Genomic DNA, 22,557 nt, shown 5'->3' with positions numbered 1-22,557 from the left:
TTTACAGATGCTTAATGTTCCTTGGTAAATGCATACAGTGAGGGAAATTATAGTCAGAAAGTGTATAATTAACAAAACCTTTATTCATACCATTTTAAAATTTTGAGTTTGCTGTGTACACCTGTGACCAAAAGTATGCAAACCAGAGATTCTGCAGGGAGAAGAGAATTTCCTCAATGCCATGGCATTGCAGACATCGTAGTGCATTTGTAAGTTCCACGCTGTTAGAATCTGAGTTTATTTATTTATGTAGTACATGCAGCACCACAAGGGCATTATTATTGCAGGTGGGGGGCATTTGTAGCGAAAAGATTCCAAAAAAGCAGAAAGCAAGGCACAAACGCAACCTAAAGAAAAAGAGAGAGAGAGGGAGTAAAGAAAAAGCGTAGCAACAGGCTGGAAAGAATGGTTCATTACACAAAGCGCAATGATATGCTCTTACGACTGGTTAAGACGATAAAAACGATTGACTTGGAGCACATTCTACATTGAGCAATCCTCTTAGGAAGCTTATTCCAGTGCACTAAAATAAGTGGAAAAAATTATTCACGAAAAACATCAGTGCAACAGCATTTCAAGTACTTTAAACTCGTGACCATATTGCTAAGAAATGAAATGGGGCAGAAAAATGTATAAGTTCTTGCTCATTCCTGCGAGACCAGAGTAAATTCGGAAAAGAAGTTCTAATTTCGTTGCTAAGCGGTGTTAGGCTAGTGTTTGCCAGCCAAGGTTTTTTGTTTTTTTAATTAATGTAATACTGCTGTGGAAGCTTAATTTTCAGAAACAAACCTGGCAGCGTGGTTTTCAATGCATTCAATTCTGTCTATAAGATAAGTTGATCTACAGAGTTGCCAAAAATTATAATTTTTTTTCCAGAATTTCAGGCCCACCTACTTTTGAATAATGGGTATACACTTATAGTGGAAATTCAAAGAACGCTGTACCTGACAGCAAGCTCGTTTTGTTCAACTTTTTTTGCAAGACTGAGATATCCACAGTGAAATCTGTCACTCGGTGTGGCTAAATACACATTCAGAGTGTAGGCACAAAGATGTGCTCCGAAGAGATGCAGCTTGTCCAAAGTTTTGTTCAACTTTTTTTGCAAGACTGAGCTATCCAGAGTGAAATCTGTCACTCGGTGTGGCTAAATACATATTCAGAGTGTAGGCACAAAGATGTGCTCTGAAGAGATGCAGCTTGTCATGCATTGTGTACAAGTCTGAAATCAAGGTTGGGCAAGGCTACTTCTTTCTTCTTTCTGGAGTTTTACGTGCCAAAACCAGTTCTGATTATGAGGCACGCCGTAGTGGAGGGCTCCGGATTAATTTTGACCACCTGGGGTTCTTTAACGTGCACTACAACGCAAGAAATGCTTATCACCTTAACATGTTCGAAGGTATTACAGTTTAAAGGCTTCTCTGGAGAAAACTAAGTTCACTATTAGGCAGCGTCCAGCAAAGCATTCCAGATTGTATTATGATTCAGGGCGTAAATTATAGCGGTAGTGAATTAGCAGATAAGCTCAATGATTACGCTACAATAGTTGACAGTACATATGACTCAAGAACGCCAGATTCTATCAATTCTCCTATAAGCAGTCTTTTTCTTTCGAAGTGCAGCAATTCTGCGGTGCTCTCAGCATTTAGGTGCATGAAGATGAACAGTGAGGATGCACTTGGTTTAAAAATTGAGCCTGCTATTGAAGATATCTGCTCCATATTAACTTATATCTACTATATTTCTCTTAATCTAGGTATATTTCCACTTGAAAAAAAGAGTTGTATTGCATAAATCGGGCTCTAGGGATGTGCTCAGTTAACTATTGACCAGTATCTAGCAAACTTTTTCTAAGGGACAGGAACAATATATTTTATCACGACTAGTGGAGTTTCTCAATACATTTAAGTTAATTACGAGCAAACAGTTTGGTTTTAGGCAAAAATCTACAGAACTGGCTCTTCTATGACAAAAAGAACTAATCATTTATAACATTGAAAATAAAAAACTACACACCGAATATACATATATTTCTCAAAGGCGTTACATAGAATAAACCATACAACACCTATTCAGAAACTTTCACTGTATGGTGTACGAGACACTGCACTATATTTAATTACTAGTTATTCAACTGACCGTGTTCAGTGCGTATCTATTGGTAGTGCAAATGGTAGTGCAATTGGTAGTGCAAAATGAAGCCTTTCAAACAGACATGGTGTGCCCGAGGCAAGTATACTGGGCCCTTTGTTATTTAACATATAAACAACTTAGTTATTAAACAGCGTGTCCCAACTATCATGCACCAAGATTTGAAGATATGCAAATGCCCCATAGCTGGACAGAACCAAGGTAACGTTTGCTGTCGCCTGGAGATAGATCATTTTTTGCATTCCAACTAATTACATTAGTCTTAATTAATTAAACTTTTCAAATATTATAATTATATGAAAAGTGCGGGTCAATGAGAAAATTGTAAAGCAACATGAAAAACTCGCGATACAGATTTCTGTTGCTTAATACGTGTTACATAAAAGTGTTTTTCCGAGCGTGAAAGAAGCCAGTGATTACGAGCAAAATTGCCACCCGACTGGACGCTCGAGGCACTTTGCAAGCCCTTAAGTAACTGCTCTGGCCATGACCACATGATATGTAAATATGTAAATATGTCCCCTTGTGAAAGAAAAATAGAAAACTGAAAATCTTGCATTTCAATTTTTATGCCGTAATAACATACCAGTCCTCTCTATTTTGATTTAAACCAAAATTTCACTATTCGCACACCCAAAGTAGTCAACAGCTTAACATACTACCTAGTCGAAGTTCTTCAAAGTTGGATTCCAGTTAGATTCACAACAACAAATTTGGAAGTGCCAGAGCTGAGTACACTACTAGCTGCAACCATAACGCATAACAATTTTTTTTTTTTTTTCAGAAGCTTGCAATCCATCTTGCTTATACAATTTCTTTGACGCTCTTACTTTTTTTTAACTCACAAGGCTACTTGCAGGTGTTACTGCATTTTGAGCACACCTATTTAGCTTGAACATACAACGAATAAATAACATCATCTGGCACAAAATGAGTTGTTTAAACACAGATGTTTCATCTCGCACATACCATTGTATGTGGCTGTTTCTCCTGCTTTAAGTTCAGAGCACAAAGTTTGGCATAGCAGCTGCAAATGCGTTTTCCATCTCAAAAGATGTTACTCACAGAGAACAATTAATCTAAAACATGACTTACAAAGTTGGGCTTTGTGGGTAAGCCTGCTGCTGATGTTTTTGATTATTAATGAGTGCTGGTAAGAATTGAGCTCAACTACCAACTGTGCAAAAAATAATAATAATAATGGAGAAATTCAATTCAGTCATTCTAAAAGTAGAAAAAGTGGATCCATATCTCTCATAATTCTCTGCGATCATTTAAAACACAGACAGGGCTTCACTAGGCTAGTAAGTATAGGTCTTGTTCTACAATTCTTGGCATGCAAGGTGGTTCATTTTTCTCAATATTTAACCAAGGACTGGCGTTCTCAGCACTTTAAGCATAGCACTATAGGCAACAGTGCTGATCACTATGTGCTATCTTTCCCACACTTGTCAGGATATTTTAAATAGGAAAAAATGCTGACCTTGCACAAAAGCTGGGCCGCGATTTTGTAGCGTTTCCTTTCACTCGATTCTATTCCTCTTTTCACCCACCGTTCAAGGCTGGTTGATCCCACTGATAATGTGGGCAGAACGTCACTCTGACCACTGATGAAGCGCAAAAAGGAATAGTATCGGGAAAGGCATCGTTACGAAATCGTGGCTCTAGTTTTGAATGCACATCCTACATAAAGAAGAAGAATATCTGAAAAATATATTATACTGAATTTACTTATGTATGGCCCATAGCCCCACTATGAAGCACGAAAAGTCTTGCACATACCCAGGTGCGTGGTGGCCTCCAAGATTGCATTGGCACACTGTTGTGATCTCGGAGGTTGCATCAGCATGTTTATCAATTTCCGTAAGTTTCTACCAGATAGCACTAGTTACTGCCCTGCCGACAATGGCATCGCCATCATATTCCCATATCCCGCTGAATCGTGTTCACATGGCATACATCCAGCAAGCTTCAACAAGGAGGTTTTGAAGAAATATTTTTTTTTAAACCTCCTTGCGTATCAGCTGTGCTGAGGCATGTTGTTTAGCAGGTTTAGCTGCACAGTGCTTTAAGGCACACTCGGAGGGCACTGCTGCAAGAAGAGTGCACGTCGATTTTTAACACATGGCATGCGGTTTTATTCGACACTGTTGTCAAAAGCTTCAGTGTGATGGGAATCTTAAACAGCATGTAGGACGACCAGCTTTGTGAAAGCACCAATGAAGGGAGCTTTCCAACAAAGAGAGAAGCGGAAGCGACGGGCAACTAACAAAGAGAGAAGCGGAAGCGACGGGAACAAGTGAATAAAAGGATTCATCCGACAGTAGTTGCGTTATACTTGGCCTAGTTGTCTGAGCACAGTTCAAGGAGGCTTCGGTGAATAGGCATAAGCTTGCCTTGTGGAAAGCTCAAACCTTGTAAAAAATCCGAAAAAAAAAAAAAAAAAACGCAGGCCTTACCGAAAATATAGTGTATATTGTTCTCCTAAAGAAAAATGTTCCATGTTGTGAACATGAATAAGAACAAGAGTGTATGTAAAGGAACTTCATGAAGCACCCACAGCATGTTTCATGATAATTATAACAGGTTATATAGCACCACAGTTCACCTTTCCAAGTTATGCAGACAAGTGTCTACAGACATGAATGGGGGAGAATCAAAAAGCTAATCACCAACAAAAACACACATCAATGGCTGTAAGGTTATCTTAGGGCAGTGCGATACAATCATGTGGCACAAAACAGCAAGGCTGCAAACTATTCAATGCTACACACTTAGTACTGCCTCAAGAAAGAAGAGACCTGTCACATGGCCCAAAGATATTCTCAAGATACCTTGGCAAGCCATGTGCATAAATGAGTACTTTAAGAGACAAACCAAGTGAGCAAGACAGCAGTGTAGCAGTAAAAATAGCTGCAGCACAGTACAGCAGCAGCAACAGCGACAACTGAGCATAGCAGCTAGTTCATATACTTTGTGCATGTCCAAGAACACCTGCGATTTCATACATCTAGCCTGCATCTTTCATTGATCCATTTATTTGCAGTCATAAATGCTGAATCTCATTTTCTAAACATTGTGCATATTAGCCTCCAGAGGCTACAAATTTTTAGTTTAGGATAAAAAGTCACCACAAAGTGCGTAAAAAAAAAGAAAAGCTTCCTTGTAAAACATATCTTGCAACAGTGCGAAAGCTCACTCCATGTAGTCACACTAGGGCAATATGATTCTTTTATATTCCCAATTATGGCAAAATGCCCCCAGTGCAGAACTTACACAACTTTTATAATCAATGCCCATTAATCATGGATGCTTCAATAGCCATTAAACGGGTATCTTAATTCGAAAGCTTGAAATTTTGTTCTAAATTTATGTTATTGCATACTTTGCATGTCCCATGAAAGACTTGTTTTTTTCCACTGAAAGCTGGAGAGCCCTCAAGAGAATTAAACTCCAATTAAATAAATAAATAAATAAAAAATAGTGCTACCAGAACCTTTAATACCAAAACTTTTTCTGCTAGCAAAAGGTGCCTAGTTAATCATGAGCAGTTAAGCCTTTTACTTATTCACAGTGTGGCGACTCAATGCAAGCAAAGCAAATAAACAGCACGAACGTGTGGAACACCATTGCAAAGATGCACTGACACGAAGCAGAGTTAACAAAACTACATACGCATTAATTGATGTAACATACAGAAAAAGATAAAAACGAGATCCCCAAAATAAAAGACGGTAACTAAAGAGTAGCTAAAGGCATCATCTGCAACTGTGACACATACTGCCTTCTTGTGCAATTCAGTTTCTTGCCCAAATAATAAACTTTGTGACGAGGATCTAATTAACCTCTAACGATGAGACTACATGTATACTTACAAACAAGTGTTACTGAATATCATTAACTTTGCCAGGTAACGCTGCCCATAACGAAGCCATGATGAGCAAGCCCTGCATAAACTGCTTCATATATCGGCAGACCGAAAAAAAAAACTGAACATTAGATGGTTTTCACAGCTAGCTGCTTTGTCACACACAACATTCCTACTCCACCCACTTGTTTATGCCCCAAAGCATACAAAAGTAGTTTTCTGAAGGTGGTCCACACGTCTGCATGTTTTGCTCTTAAAATGATTTTTTTTTTCTTTTTTGAAAGAAAGTAGAAAGCTGCAGATACCCTAGGCTTACACGGCATCATGATCAATCATGCCATGTAATTCCGTTCCCTAGACACGAGCATCACAACGACGCGGGTCGGGAACAGCACATGCTGTCCTGTATGAAGAACAATGGGCGACCTGATCAAGGCAAGCCACAGGTTACTCTCGATGCATCACACAATCACCATCAATGACACTGCAAGGCCTCAGCTAGCACTGGCAAAAGGGGCGCTACCTCTAGCAAGTCTGTAAAGGAAGGGAAAGCTGTCAGAAGAACGGCAGTGCACCTCAGTGGCACAAACACTGCCAACAACCCAGTTGCTATGGACACTTAACAAGGCCAACATTAACGTGAAGGGACAACAGTGCAACAATGCTCTGGCAAAAAGCTCACACAAGTACAACAAAAAGGCATCTACTGCATGGCATGTAGCTCAGGACTACTTTTAAACCAAATAAGGCATAATTTCTGATAATTAAGCAATGCCTTTCAATTTATCACTGCAATAAAGACATTTTTTAAGTGCAGCCAATGATATAGTCAGTACAAATAACTTGATACAGTGGAATTTCGATAATTCAGAATGATAGAACTTGAACCAACACTCAGGTCTAATCACATCTGCATGCATTCCAATGGCAAAAAGCTTTAGTAATAGAAAAATTATGAAGACGCATGATGGTAAGCTTGAACAGGACTATCTGCTTGCGCATTGACACCCAAATTCAAATTTTAAGTGCCCTACTCTGCAGCATTTGAAGCTCCCCAGTGCACGCAGTGACAGGTTTTCTTTCAGCTAAAAATGCATTATATAGCTTTATTAGCATAAACTCTGTGGGTACCCACATTGTATGCTGCTGGCATAGTATTCATTATTAAAGAACTTTTCACTGTCTCGCAAATACAGCTAAACCTCGATGTAACGAATCGCAAAGCAAGACTAACTGTACCGTAGGTGCCAGTGGTCTAGTGGTTGGATCGCGCGCAGTTGTGTGGGCACACTACAACTGGAAACAGTGGTGACTGCACAAATGTGCGCAGTACGTATGAAGCACATGTGTGATGTGCACATGTTCAGGGCAGCGGTAGGCATGGCCTATGGAAAGTGGCATACGTATGTTGCACAAACATGTATACACAAATCAAAGCGTTACAGGACAAGCCTTAGAACATTGCCAGGATGCAAATTTTGCGACGATGCTGATATTTCATTGACAAGCTTCCCTCTAGCAATCAAAAAGACATGACTGATACGCCACACTGTGATACCACACTGTGCAAAGGTTAAGCCATCCTCGAATGCATAGTGATGCGGAAGGTTGCACAATAATGATGATGATAATATTAATAATAATAATATTATAACATTAATAATTGGTTGATCCCTCCCATCTTTCAAAGAAGCTGGTCATAACCCGAAAGTGAAACATGCATTCTAACCTCTTCAGTCATGGTGTACACATTTGTGGATGCGACTTGTTTTTGCTATTTGTCTAGTTGTGGCAAGGAATAGACCACAAAAATTAGGCTAGGGTAAATTGAACTTTCTGCTTACCTCAAGTACCTTCATTTTACTTCTGAGGGAAACCTATTGCTACCAAAGATCGCTTTGGAGAAGGCACGACAGTGTTTGATGGGAGGTGGTGACATGGGACATTTCTGTAGCCTCATTGCAACAAATATACGTCATCAAGAGCACAATTCCTTTAATAAAGCAAAAGCAAACCTGTCTAACCTTTCTATGCCTCCTTTTCTAACCATTAGGTAGGCACAAAACGGCAAAGTATTGCCATCTCGCAGATTTCCATGATGATGATGACTGTGTCACGTACGTACACCGGAAAGATTTTCGAAGGAGCCCCCCATAAAACACTTTTGCATTAAAAATAGTAAGAAAGCTTTAACGCAAAATGAAGGGAATGTTGCGGTCGATAAAACAAGAACACGTGGGAGCAACAAAACGTTTCTGCACAAATGTGCGCAAGAAGTGCAGAAAGCCTTGGTTTGCAATGGCAATAGTGTGCACGCACAGGCACTGTCTGTGGGAAGCAGCAAAGACAGCGTGATGAGACAAACTATGGGGCACCGGGGAAACAAATTTGTGAAGCCGACCAAACACTTAAGTTGACAAGCTTCTAACCAACAAGCCATCGACTGTAGAAACAACCGAAGAGGATACGCATCTACTCATCGCATTGATAAAAAGCGGGTATAGACCGCTCACAGCGGTTAGTTTGCAAAGCACGAAAGAGCTAGTGCTACTGGCTCAGATGCCACATGCTCTCCAGAGTGCATTGGCGCAACAATTCTCATTGAGTGGGCGCGTCAAAACTTCCTGCCAAAATGCATGCCCAAACAAGCCGCTGACCCAGGCCGAATTCAAGGAGCGTGAAGGTAAGCTTGCCAAAGAAGCAAAAACGACAACGTGCATCTCAGGTTGCTCAAGTGCTACCAGATCAGTGCGCGAGGGTGCCTTGTGCTGCAACACTTCGCGTAACACTTCGCATTTTGTAGCTGTCAAATACAGTTGAGTCCGCCGAATTCTTTAGTGACTATGGTTCGTACATTTTCCTAGTTGGTACACTTCTTATTGCATATTTTTCGAAAACGTAAGATCGAGGTTCTACTGTAAATGGTTGTCTGTCATAGACAAATGAGTATTTTTACAGATTAAGCTACTCAGCTTTGAGGAAAAGATCTTTAGCTTCACAAGAATGCGACATGACAGCTACGAGCGAGCTAGGAATTATTAAGTGTCCTCCTGTACATTTTTTATGTCACCACACTGTCACGATTTTCTAATGAAGATTTCGCGTCCGATAATGTGCATCTTATTAAGAGGAGGGGACAACAAGTCAGGGCTCATACGTACACATAATTGCATTAGACTGCCCCAACGTGCAGTCATAATAAGCCGGGAACATTTCCCATGTAAACATACTTCCCATGTTGTAACAAGTGCAAGTATTAAGAAGGTCTTGTTTTGCAGCAAATTTTGTTCTGAGCATGTAAAGCATAACGAAATACCCTTAATTGACTGCAGTTTCATTGAAGCACAAAACACCAAGGCACCCCCCCCCCCCTTTGGGTGCAATATTTTAATTACTTCGATCCCTTTTTTTTATCTGAATGATCAGGAATGGGAAGCCAGAAGGCGCTGAAGTGTTTAAAAAATAGCAGCACCCATGCAGCGGCACTGCGAATGGTCAATGGCACTGGTCATGCAACGTGGCCACAGGTGACGAGGTGTGTGCTTGGAAAATGGGGGTGGTGTGACCCATGCATGGCTAATCTCTGAAAAGTATTTTTTTTTTCCTGAAATATTTAGGCCCAAATTTATGAGCGAGAGCTTTATACAAGACTACACAATATTTCAAAGTAACAAAGTAAAATGCAGATTTTTATGTCTTCATTATATCGAGGTTTAGCTGTAAATGTATTTTCGACACTAAGTGAATGAGGACAAGTTTGGCATACTCAGAGCTTTATGACACACGAGGTTGAAAGGCCTCTTAAGGCCAATTTACACTCAAGTCGCACGCGCACTGCCCACCTGACGCCCGCATGCAGTCATGCAAACATTTGCACGTGTCACAAACTGACGCACAAATTTCAGTTTACACTGGGTCCTCACATGCATTGTAAACCGAAATTTGTGCACTAGTGTGCGACATGTGCAGTTTTTTGCACAACCACACGTATGCGGTGCGGCGTGTGGCTCGAGCATAAATCAGCCTTTATCCGATTACTAATTGCGTCTAGCATGATGTACAGTTGAAACCCGTGATAACGAAATCCCAAAGCAACAAAATATATTCGAACCCACAGCGAATGCCCATAGGAGTCAATGCATTTCATATCTCGTGACAACAAAATCTTTTTTGACAGCAATCCCAGATTAACATTTTTGGAAACGGCAGTCGGCATATTATCTACTCCCGTAACACTAAAAGTGCCCCAAAACTGCTCAAATGCATTGGTTGTGCCCTTTAAGGACAACTTCATCGATTTTTTTATGTCAACGGATGAGAATGAAATTTGCTGGGCATGTTTCTTTGCACCGTCATTTCCTCAAAAAAGCAGGTTTGAGAGTTGCACAGCTTTCTTACATGCCAATTTTGTTGATTCCCTTGAGCCACCTGCCTTGCCTGCTCTTCGGCTATTGGCCACATTGCATTATGACGTAAAGGGCGGCATATGCATGGACGCTGGGAATGAATGGTAGATGAGAGCATCAAGGAGCTGGCGATCGTGAGCTAGTGCTTGCGTGAGAAGGTTCTGTCTCGAGAAGTTACGCTCTGTATGGATGGTCAAGTGATGGGTGGAAAGTGGCGTTGTGTTGTCTGCACGAACTTCAGCCCTCGCCAGCTGCACACACAGTTTGAAGCAATGCTGATCGCTTTCAGCCGAGGTTAGGCTTCTCAGTCGCCGAGTTCATGTGTCTACTGCCGGTGGACCTGAGCAACTGACCTGAAGCTAATTACGCCATTAGGATCAAGAAAACTGCTTTTGTGGTTCACCTTTGACCATACGGATTTGAAATAAACTATTCTTCATTTTGTATGTGCAAGCACAGAAAGTGAGAAGTGACGACACGGCAAACTATCAACATTGGTACGTTGCCCTTCTCGAAGGCTGTCAGTAGCACTCGCCGGCACTAAAAAAAATTAAATGTGACTACGCACATGGGTGTACTTTTACGTATCGTTATGCTGACTCATTATTTAGATTCCAAGGTGCACTGTTCGCCTCTTATCCGCTTACCGTACTTTCCGGTGTATGCACTGATCCAGCGACACCGGAGGAACATTTGCCCAAAGGAGCACTGATGGAGCAGTGCCGCCATCACCGATTCTCGCATGGGGTGAACTTTGTGCCATGAAAAATTAAGTTCCAGATGGCCTCAGCGTTGACGAGTTTGTTTGCATGATGAAGACGTTGTGCACGAGGAGATGACTGGCGAGGCCATCATAAGTAATGTGTGCAAAGCTGACGACGCCGACGACCACCGAACAGACCCGTGGGATATCTTAGACGCCTTCAACACAATTCATTCCATTTTGCGGCGAGCACAATGATGACGACGTGGCAATGGACCACTTTTTGCAGTGTGAAGGCAGAGCTGTCAAGTTGCTGCAAGGCAAGGTTCAACAAAGTATTTTGGAAATAAAGTTTTGTTTTGCAAGCCATTTGACTGTCTTTTCTGTCTCATTCTTGCACCAATGAAATTACCGCGAGAGTTAAATTTTTCATGTTTTCCGGTGACTTCGTTATTGAGGGTTTAGACTGTATAACATATGCTGCGTGCTATTGACAAAATCGGGCTTCAACCATTCGAACACCTGTGATGCAGCTCTGTCTCAACTGGCATGACTGCATAGCCATGCATTTCACTGCTTCCTGTTTTCATTTTCCTACCAATTATTTCACTTGATTGCGGGGCTCATTCCAAACCACAGTGAAATTGCGACATCAAGTGGCCAAGAAATTTGCAGCAAGGTCACTACCAGTCTGCATTCAAGATGATGATGTTGTTTTGTCCTAACTCATAGAGGAACAGTTTTGAATTGAGTAGGCTCCCATCAGTCTACTCTACTTTAGGAATGCATTTTCAGTGTCCTTGGAGCTAGAATTAACGAGATTCCACTGTAAAACCCTTTCCTAGCATCCCCTCAATTCTAAGAAATTAAAAAGGCAAGTTTAAAAATGCCTAAGCTGTTTTTCTAATACTTGTGAAGCAATTGAAATGGTGATAAGAAAGAAAGAGATATCTTTGTTTACATTTTGTTGTGTTTTTCACACACATTCTGAACAAAACTGCAAGCACCTGTCCCTGACAGTATTAACACGACTACATGCAGGATTTTCCTATGTCATCACTGGTATCTACTAACGACAAGTTTTAAAAGAAGTGTTTAACACTTACGATTTCAACAAGAGCAGAAATACAAGCAGTAATAAGAACGGTAATAAGCTTCTTTGGAAATCAATCTTTCCATAAACTAAATGGCTGGTACTGAGCTTGCAAGACACTAGGCATGTGATGCACACACACTGTCAACAGGCAAGAACATAAAATATAACTAGTAAATGTCTAGCAAGGTGGACCTGAAAGAAAGCAATGTTAGAAGCAGAAATAGCAAGGAACACACGGAGTGTACTCAAACGTATACATAAAAGTCACAGCACGAGGAAAATGAAGACACTGTGCAAAATCACTTCAAAGAGAGATAAGCATTATTCAAGTCGTAACAAAGTCACAGGAATGGACAAATGATAAGGCATGCATGTCAAGAAAGTACCATTCAAACTATGCAAGATACCTGGCGGCCAACACTGAAGTTGATGCCATACACCAACTTAAATGCACAAGCTTTAATCTATATCAAATGCATTTCATGCCGCCAGTCTGCATACAAGAATAACTTAATTTAAACAAATTTGTTCTCTTAAAACCAGGCAATGATTTTAAAAACACCGCTAACAGTACTAACACCACGTCACAGGTATTCACACTTTCCTTTATGACACACAAGTCTCAAGCCACTAATCAGTGACTGTTGATAGTCCCTGAGGTACATTGCTGAGATATTGGTGCATTTTAGGCTCCTGGAACTTTTTGGTAGGTCTTAAGTTATTGTGGAAGCTATATAATGACTGAAAATGGACCTCAAGGCACATATTGCAATAGCTGCTACTTGACAGTTTCACGACTTCAGCCAAATGCCCATTGGTGCATCTCATATTGTCTTCTGTAGTATGAGTAATCATTAGCTCCATTTCCTTGCTTTAGATGTGAGATTATCCCTACAGCACACAATTAACATCCTGGTCAACATTGCTACACACATGAAAAAAATACTGTTCCCAAACTGTACATTCTTCAGGTATAAAATCTTGCTAATTTTGTGCAGTTTTATTTTCTTTGATTATTTTTCCTTAATACACAAATGGACTTTACTGTTGTCCAACTCTGCTTGAAAGGAGATCATTCTACCTGACATTGTCACTTTCATTTTATTTCCCCTTAAAAAAAAGTTAACCCTTTCCGTGCCAATAATTTTTTTTTTTTTCAGAAAAGCAAAAAAAAAATTGCAAAATTATTTTATGTCTCATTCATTGTGCGCAGCTTTTGATATTGCAATATCAGTACAGTGGAATCTCGTTGATACAATCATCATGGGAACTGAAAAATAAAGCATATCATTCAAAAAACTTACTATCCAACGTACCGTGTATTTATTCAAATCTAGGCGATAGTTTTTTCAACTAATCATATACGAAACTCTAGGGTCAGCTTAGATTCGAGGATTTTAAAAAATGCGCCAATTTTTAACTGAAACTGATAAATATGGTGCATAGTTAGCACCATCTAGAAAACTCAGTATCGCAGCGGCTACTCGCTGCGCCAGTAGCCAATAGTAGCACACGAGCGACGTCGCCACTTTGACGTGTGTCGTATCGGTAGTATTGGTATGGTGTAGTATCGGTGCGTGGCATGGCATCATTAAATGGCACCAAACAGGCGATGCCACTATAGAGCCACTTTCTAATGAACAGTTGTGCTAGCCGTAGAGGCATTGTCAAACGTTCAAGCCGGGCGGGACTTGTCCGTCGTTGGAGGGGGCAATGGTCTAGTATCAGCGTTCGGCTTGGCATTATCGTAATGGCACCAAACAGGCGATGCCACTATAGTGCCGCTTTCTAATGAACAGTTGTGCTAGCCGCAGAGACATCGTCAAACATTGAAGCCGGGCGGGACTTCGGCATCAATAAGAAAAAAGGACCGTCGTAGGAGGGGGGCAACAGGAGATCCTTTTGCGTACGCCTCAACGAGGATGACATTTACCCAGCAACATTGATCGTGCGCTTTTTCAAAAAGTGCGGCATCTCTAATGCGCTTGATGGTACTGAATATAGTACATTGTTTGAAAATTACAGCAATAAGGAAGATAGCGACAAGGCTAGCAGAGCGATGACGACGTAGAATGAGCTCGGCATGTTCATATTCAATAAATGCCATTTTCATTTTGTGAACCGCGGTTATTTTTCTTTTCTTTTTGTTTTTTCCTTGCTTCGAACTTTGGGGGGGTCGGGTCGGCTTAGAATAGGAGTCGGCCTAGATTCGAGTAAATATGGTATTATCCAACCAAATTGTATTATCGGGAAATGAAAAAGAAACATATTATCCCGAAAAACGTATTATGCGGAATCATATCAACAAGATTCTGCTGTATTACCATAAGTACGTTCATGTTTTTGAGTTGCAGATAGGCCTGGCCAGGCACTGAGAAAGTCTACATGAAGCTTGACATTTCTTGGAACAAATGTCAAACATGCTCTTGTTGCCCTCTAAGCGAGACACCATTGCTGGCCCGTTGAAGAAAAAAAATAGCAGAGGTACAGCCGGCAATGAGCTTCTATTGAGCCACCTATATGCGAGAGAGACCACCAGAGGCTCAAACCCTTCTTACTTAACATCGTCTGAACTAAATTGAAGCTACAAACATGACTCACTAGAGCTTCCCAGGTCTACTGCTATACTTTCAAAGAAGCCTCCAAAAACACCACATTTTTAACATTGAAGAGCCCAGCCACCATCGTTGAAGCTGCTTAACTCCGTTCCGCCACTTTAAAACCTAAGGGAGCCAGGCTACGTTTTTGTCAACCGTGGCAAGGAAAAAAGATCTGTTTCCTGGGATAGTAGCACAGAATTTACACCAACAGTATAAAACAACTGCCACTCGCCTGTGGTACTCAGTAGGTGAAAGGAAACCCCTGGATGAGTAAGACTTGCCATTGGCATGGAAAGGGTTAAAGCACTTCAACTGAACGATAAGCTAGTGCCACAAATCCATGTGCCTCTTGTAATGGAACAGGCATTTAAGATTAACAGCCCCATAAAATGGAAGTCACAAAAAAAATTTATTGGAAAGCTCATATCAAACATCTATAAAATACCAAGTAAAAGGTTGCTCTTTCAGAATGAAGCACTGTTTTTTTAAACAGTCATAAAAAATGCTAATTTACGATGCAAATGAAAAAGCCCAAAACACACACACACACACACACACACACACACGCACGCACGCACGCACGCACGCACACACACACACACACACACACACACACACACACACACACACACTGAAAAACACATATGTTATGCAAAGAAACAAAGTGAGATGACAAAAGCAATCAATACTTTCAGAGTACATGCACGCATAAAAAATTATAATAAATCACTACTATATAGATTTACAAATAATTTAGTTTTAAAACTGAACGTTACATGCTCAAGCATCAAACACAAATTTTTACAGCAGCAGTATTAATACTAAATTTTTGGGGGGCCCTTCAAGGCCACCTAAGACTTAACTCCCTGTTCGTGACTGTTTACAAGGAGTTCATGAACTTCAACAGTACGGGGAATTCACAAACTCAATGTACTGCTGTTCAGCTGCTTTAAACACGACACTTAGTAAAAACTGTGAAACATGAACGCTTTTCCTCGAACACTTTTCAGACCCTCGAACACTTTTCGAGCCGCTGTCTTTCTGTTGCAGGTGGTGTAGACTGTTGGCTGGAGATGCTTTTAGAGTAGGCCAAAGCACCGATATCAAAATAAGTAATATTTTAATCACGCAAACAAATCAACAAATCACCACTTTGCTGCTGACCGCATCATTGCCCAGTGGCGCTCACCAGAAGCATCATTAACGTCACCTATTGGTTGTGATGAATTAAAATTTCGTTTTATTTTTCTTTGCTGTACAGTTAAACCTGCTTATAACGAACCTCCATATAATGAATTTCTGGATATAACGAAGTTTTTCTATTCCTCGCCGATACTCCATAGAAGCACATGTATTTGAGACCTCTACGTAACGAAGTGGCAGCGGGAGACCCCCTCGAAATAACGAATTTTCCCCGCCGACAACCTAGAGATTTCGCCTCAAATTTTGTCATTTTTGCGCAAGCAGCAACCGGAAGCACCTTCTCCGCCGTGACGTAATGCGAAGCGGCAGCGGCGCCCTCGAATTCACGGCCACTGCGAGGCGAGAGCGAGCGCACGTGTGCAAGGCGGGCCTGCATCCCTCGACCCGGCGATCTTGCCGCCGCGGGCGCGACCTTCCTTCATTCAAACCTGATCCCACTGCTTGCTGCAGCTGGCCTAGACCGCTAAGCTGGCACTCTCCATTTCCAGTTGATGTTCCCGAAGGGGGGAAAAAAAAACTTTTTTTTTTTTTGAACGCGCTCTTTGGTTACTGCGCAAGTCTCTGCGCTTCACTTTACTAACCTGACCCTTGGTGACACTATACGATGCTACAACACCATCGTGTTGCTCACTCTTTATTTCCGACGCCTCGCGCTTGTGCGAAACGACACGTGTCCACGCATCCAGTACCAGTACCAATTTAGTTAAATAGCGAATGTTTACAAGTTTACACGGCCAATAAAACTACTATCCTTACTTCGTATATCTGTCTGCTAATTTGCAGTTGCAATCAATGCTTCGCCTTTCGGGTGAAAGTGGGACTTCTTTGTTCATCGCAACTTTAGTGTATTGGGAGTAAATCTTGAACGATAGTTGTATTTCTGTATGAAAGCACGAGGTGCACGGTACTGTAAAGGATTTTTTTTCCCTCTCTTTTGGTCACGGAAAACAGGTACGCGTTACAATCGAGCGCGCGTTAGAATCGAGTAAATACGACAAGCGTTACTTTTTTGAATTTTCGTGCCGAACCTGCATATAACGAAATCCTCTTTATAACGAAGTGTTTCGGGAATTTGTCAATTTCATTATATCCAAGTTTAACTGCATTTTTTTACATTAACGCAAACAGACACAGTAGTAAAAAAAAATTGGGGGTGGGGGGTGGGGGGACACTAACACTGCAAAACACAGCAGCCCCTGCTCTTTCGCCTCGCCGCCTTGAAGCAATGCTCAATGTTATAGAGAAGTGTGCATACAAATAGTGTTATCTGGTTGAAAGCTTCTTGCTCGTGTACGTTTGCGAGCCGCCTCGCCACCTCGTTTTGCCTGCGCAAGAGCACTACACTCATAAGTGTTGTTTATGCAGGGCAAGTTTTTCACCTCGGTGCATTGTTGTTGCTACATTTGTTGTTCGTGTTACTAGCCTCAACTGCCTGCGCAAGCTATAAAAGAAGAAAAGAGACGCACAGTCCTAGGATGCTCGACAGGGAATGCCAACTCAACCACTGTACCTAGGGACATGGACTTGTTACAAACCAGTCCACATTGGGCCTCTCAAAGGCATAGTGCGGCTTCATGTAGTTTGTTAGCATGATAACAATGCGACCATCACACCAGAGCACCGTGCACCAGAGTCCATGAACATGAAACGAGCAACCATGGTGTGTGCCAACTTCCACTATGTAGGCGCTTGGAGCGCTTACGATTGGCAGTGAGGGGTTACGTCAGTGGGTGAGAGAAATGGGGATGGTTTTTTTTTTTTTGTACTTTGAAATATCCTGCCTGAATAATCAACTGAATACCCCCATCGGTGGTGTTCTTGTTGCATTTAGCTCTACAACTATCAATCTACACAACACGCAACCAAAACACGGTGGCTTGAAAAGTGTTTGAGGGCCCCTTTGTAAGATGTTTACAGCAGGTATGGCTCAGGTCATTCAAGTTCTCATGAGGAAGCAAAACACAGCACTTCAAATGTTTTCACCAATGACAGATTCCAATGAGTGACACTGATTACAAATAAAAGGATATTAAGCACGCACACACACACACACACACACGCACGCACATATACAGCTAGCAAGCTCAGGCTTCACCAAGACGAGAGTTGGGCAAGTTGGATAATATTTACACAATAAGTATCAAAGAAAGTTATGCAGCACACAAGGACATGCAGATATGTTGTGAACATATCAATGTCATTGGGTGTTGAAAAGAATCAAAAAGCAAAATCCGAACTTTTTTCGGGCTTGCGAATATTTAGATGGCAGCACTTCCTGATTGGTTGCTAAGTTCACTTGAGCGGACATTAATCTCCGTAAAGGTAACCTTCCTGTATTCACAACACATGCATCCTATTCCTCCTTATTATCCATAATGTTTTCTGCTCAAGTAGACAAATGAGGTCAAAGAGGAACATTTAACATGCCTGCACACTGTTTACCATAGTGAAAATCTGTAATGTGTGTGCTCCAAGATGTGTAAAATGCAACTGCCAATTTCTTTATATGAAACAGGCAAAATAAAAGTTGCACTTAAAAATAAAAGCTTTGCTAAAATGAAAAAAAAAAAATTACGACAGTAACAATTTTCTGTCCTCACTAGCCTACATAGTAACTTAGGCAATGTGCAGCAACAGGCTAGCTAGCATATTTCAATACAAGCTGTACAATGCAACACAAGAGAGGGCAGACAGTCTCAATATTGATTTAGTAATGCCTGGACATGATGGAAGTGACAAAAAGCAAATTTACTTCTTTGCCATCAGCCACTTCCTCCTTGGTCAGGCGACTGACTTGTCAGGCTATAAAAAAATAAATAGCTAGCCTCAAAGGTGAATTCTAATTACATACTTGCACTGTGCTCTGTAAGGTTTTGACAGTTGTGCAACGTAACGTGTTAAGCAGTTCTGCTTTAACCTAGAGAGGAATGCATTTTCGCAACAACAGAATATTCACAATTGGCTCCAGTGCACCATTTCCAATTGGTGGTAACAAGACAACTGGCTCAGCTTCAGACAAACGATCATGACTCAGCCAGAATGTACTGCTTCATCCATACTTTCACTTTTCCAAACACATCAAGTAAATTCAATGTGCGTGTGCTTCATAAAGTATAGGCAGAATTTTGAGTAGCAAAATTAACTCCGAAAGTAAGATTTCAATATCAGCAAAATGCAGGGAAAAAATAAAACTGCAGCTAACTTGCATAACAAGAGAGAATGCTTGAGACTAAGACATGCCTGCTGTACTTGGACTAGCATGGAGAGTACCACCCGAGGCAGTGATGGTTTGCATACCCACCTTTTCTCTCTGGTTCAATCTTTCTTCTCGTTCCAACTTTCGAAGCTCCTGGACATAGTCGTTGAACATGCTTTCTCGCTCCCGCATCTTCTCTATGTTCTTGAACCTCTCATCCTTACCATATTTTTGTGCAAAATCACTGAATGTTGATCTGCAAGCATAAAAAGCATCAAACTAGTACTTGGATGATCTTTGGGGAAACTGAACAATTCATAAGATGCTCTGAAACCATACAACATCTAAACCACAATGCATATATTTGAGCTGTAAAATCTGTCAAGCAAAGTGGGAGCTCTCAAGCACACAACATGAATGATTTAACGAATTTCAGTTATTGTGGTTGTGCAGACAGATGTTCATCATGACACATATAAAACACTGCCCACATGCTTTATTTCCCAGTGTACGTATAATGTATGGGCACCAGCCGGAACCTTCGGACAGCATCGAATTATGAAAAAATCTAATCAACCGGAGCCCCATAAACGGAAGTCATAAACAATGGTGTGACACACGTCATTCTCCCCACAAGTATTCGAAATGCTGAGCAGCAGCAATTATGATAATAAAACAAGGCTGACCTCTTCTTTTGGAACTGGCAAGATAATACAGGAGCACACACACTTGTATGGCGCAACGTGCAGAAGTGCACAATGTGGTGACCCATGGCGTTAAGTTTTTGCAACCATGCATAGAAACATAAAATAACACAAGAGCACATTGTCCATGCTACTCGTTTTCTAGGCACTTAGTCTGGTGCACAATGGTACCATACAAGTGCCAGCGATGTGCTCCAAAATGCAGCCACCAAAGTTCTGGCCTTGAAATTTTAACAGAAAAGTTAAACAGCAAAAAAAAAATATATAAATGAGGCAACAAGAAGTCGCACCAACAATAATATAAACTCATAAACATTCACTTATTATAGTGACTAAATTAACAAACATGATGTCAGGCACGCACAGGCAAGCAGAAACACATCTCACTCGAGCGCGGACACTCGCTGTCAAAACTCCAGTGCGAGGAGGAGTGGCAGCAACAGCAAGCGAATTGACGTTCGTGCTGCTTCTCACTTCAACGCGAACTAAGCGGCGAGAACACAGCGCACACGAAGCTACGAACCATCGGCGCACCTGGTCTCTGTACTCTGTGGGGATATGCGACTCTCACGCGTCCCCTGATGTTGTTTTCCCCGCATCGCTCGTGTCTCCTGTAATACGGCTTCTCCACGTGGCTAAGCGCCGGCGGCGGTCGGGGCAGTTGTGGCACATTGCGAGAGATGGCGCGAGTGTCGTGATGCTAACGCCACCTAACGGCGGGGTTATTTGGGAGCAAAAGGTCGAAGGCGCTTCCTCTTTGGCTTGGGATCGGCGACCAACACACACGAACGCTTTGCGCGTGTGCCGGCCCACTTCGCGGGACCGCCTCGCGAGGCTAGGAGCAGGACACCGGTACGGACGAACACGGATCGTTCAAACATGCCACCGTTCGCGTGACCGTACACGTGAACGACTAGGCGATGGTGTCATAGCATGGGGCGAACAATTTCGCTCGCTATGCGGTCACGGTGAGTCGGACTTCCTCAATTTGTCGCGCGCCAATGTGAATGTTCCATGCGTAGTAATTCGGCTAACATGCATTAGAGTATGAAAGGTGCAATAAATGCCCTTTTGACTGTTTGCACTACTGTGTTGTTCCTTTGTCCCAAGAGCACGTGTGAGACTCCACAACTCATTGCAGATCACTTTCAAGATGGGGCTTGTGCAGCCGTGCTCAGCTGCGTCATAACACAGCCTCTGCTGGAGTAGAACGCCCCCCTGTGTCTTGCGGGTGGTGGAAGACTGCGTGCGTCCTCTCCGCCTTCCTCCCTTGCGCACGCGAGATCAAGCCACCATCCTTGGCTCACCCTCGCAAGCTTTCACTCGCACCTACAGCATATGGCGTGAGGCCACAGTGTTATTGCACTTGGACTTCATACGCGAAACACCAAGCCGACACCAACGGCGGAAATGCGCCTGGGGTGTCCATATAATTGCTGTTCCAATAATAAAATCAAACCTTTTTATATGAACCTCGATTTAACAAAATCAGTAATGGAACAAATTATAATTTCCCTATCTTAGTACGATTGAATCCCATGCATCTTTTTTCCGCGATTTAAATAAGTTAATTTTGTGAGATGGTTTCGACAAAATGAAGTTTTCGACTATTTCAAGCATGTACGTGAGTCTGTATAGCAGGTAAATCTAGCAAAAAGCTATCAAAATCTCGGCCGAGGCAGACACCATTTGCACACATCCTTCCGCATGAAAAGTTCTACCGGCAAAAAAGCTGCCGAAGCAGGAGACTCGCACCAATCTGCCTCCTTGCAGACTGTGCAAGCCAACAAAACCAGCAGAGCATCACACGATAATGAAACTACTGAAATACGAAAGCACGGGCGGCACAGAGTCGAGCAAAAACGAAACCTTTAAAGGGACACTAAAGAGAAACCGGAAGTTGAGCTTTAATGGTAGATTATCCTATCACAATCACAGTCATACCATTCTTACGGCGAACAGATGTTTAATAAGCGAGAAAATAGCGAAAAACTGAAGGATAGGTGCTGACGCCCCTTCGAATTTCCCGCACTACACGCTCGTGACGTCGGAGATTACAAACGCAGGCCGGTCGCTATTGGTCGAGAGCGATTTATCGCTGTTAATAAAACGCAAAATGAAATACACCTTAAACGTACATAAACAACATTTGCCAACTTTTTAAACCGTTTCAAGCGAGGAAGTACAAGTTTAGCGCAAAATTAAATAAGAAAAAATAGCATGGCGATACATCCGGTCGTGATAGTTTCGTAGTTTCGTTTTTGGTCCATGCATCATCGCGCGCGCCTGTTCCGCTCTACAGTGTTTGGTTGCGTGTTGCGTGGCTCGAAAAACGTTGATTTCGCGGGAAACAGCCAGAGAATGCCTCGTGGGTGTAGTGTTGAGGGCTGTATAAATGGCCCAAGGCACTTGCTCAGGGGCAGCGGCAGTGTTGACTCGATTGTGTCCTTTCATGTGGTGCCACGCGGTGAGCCCCGGCTCCCCGGCGTTCGCAATGGCTCAGTGCTCTGCCGATGATAAAACGGCAAAAGAGCCAGAGAAACCGATGGTGTGCTCTCTGCATTTCTCGCCCTCGGATTATGTGTATAATCCTGCCCTCGGAAAGTATCTTGGTGTGCCCCAGAGGCCAGTCC

At 42.0% G+C, this 22,557-nt stretch overlaps 1 protein-coding gene across 1 annotated transcript in view; it reads right to left on the bottom strand.

The window, feature by feature from the left end:
- The window catches only part of LOC119456018 (transcription elongation regulator 1-like), a 113,080-nt gene that overhangs the window by 33,355 nt on the left and 57,168 nt on the right, over positions 1–22,557 (bottom strand). The window contains exon 8 of the mRNA XM_037717613.2: positions 19,326–19,476. Within this exon, the coding sequence (XP_037573541.2) occupies positions 19,326–19,476 (151 nt within the window). The remainder of the gene's footprint in view (positions 1–19,325; positions 19,477–22,557) is intronic.

This window comes from Dermacentor silvarum, chromosome 1 (assembly GCF_013339745.2).
Source record: "Dermacentor silvarum isolate Dsil-2018 chromosome 1, BIME_Dsil_1.4, whole genome shotgun sequence".
NCBI classification, from domain to species: domain Eukaryota; kingdom Metazoa; phylum Arthropoda; class Arachnida; order Ixodida; family Ixodidae; genus Dermacentor; species Dermacentor silvarum.
The sequence above is the reverse complement of the archived record's forward strand: the minus strand, read 5'-3'. Positions and strand labels throughout refer to the sequence as shown.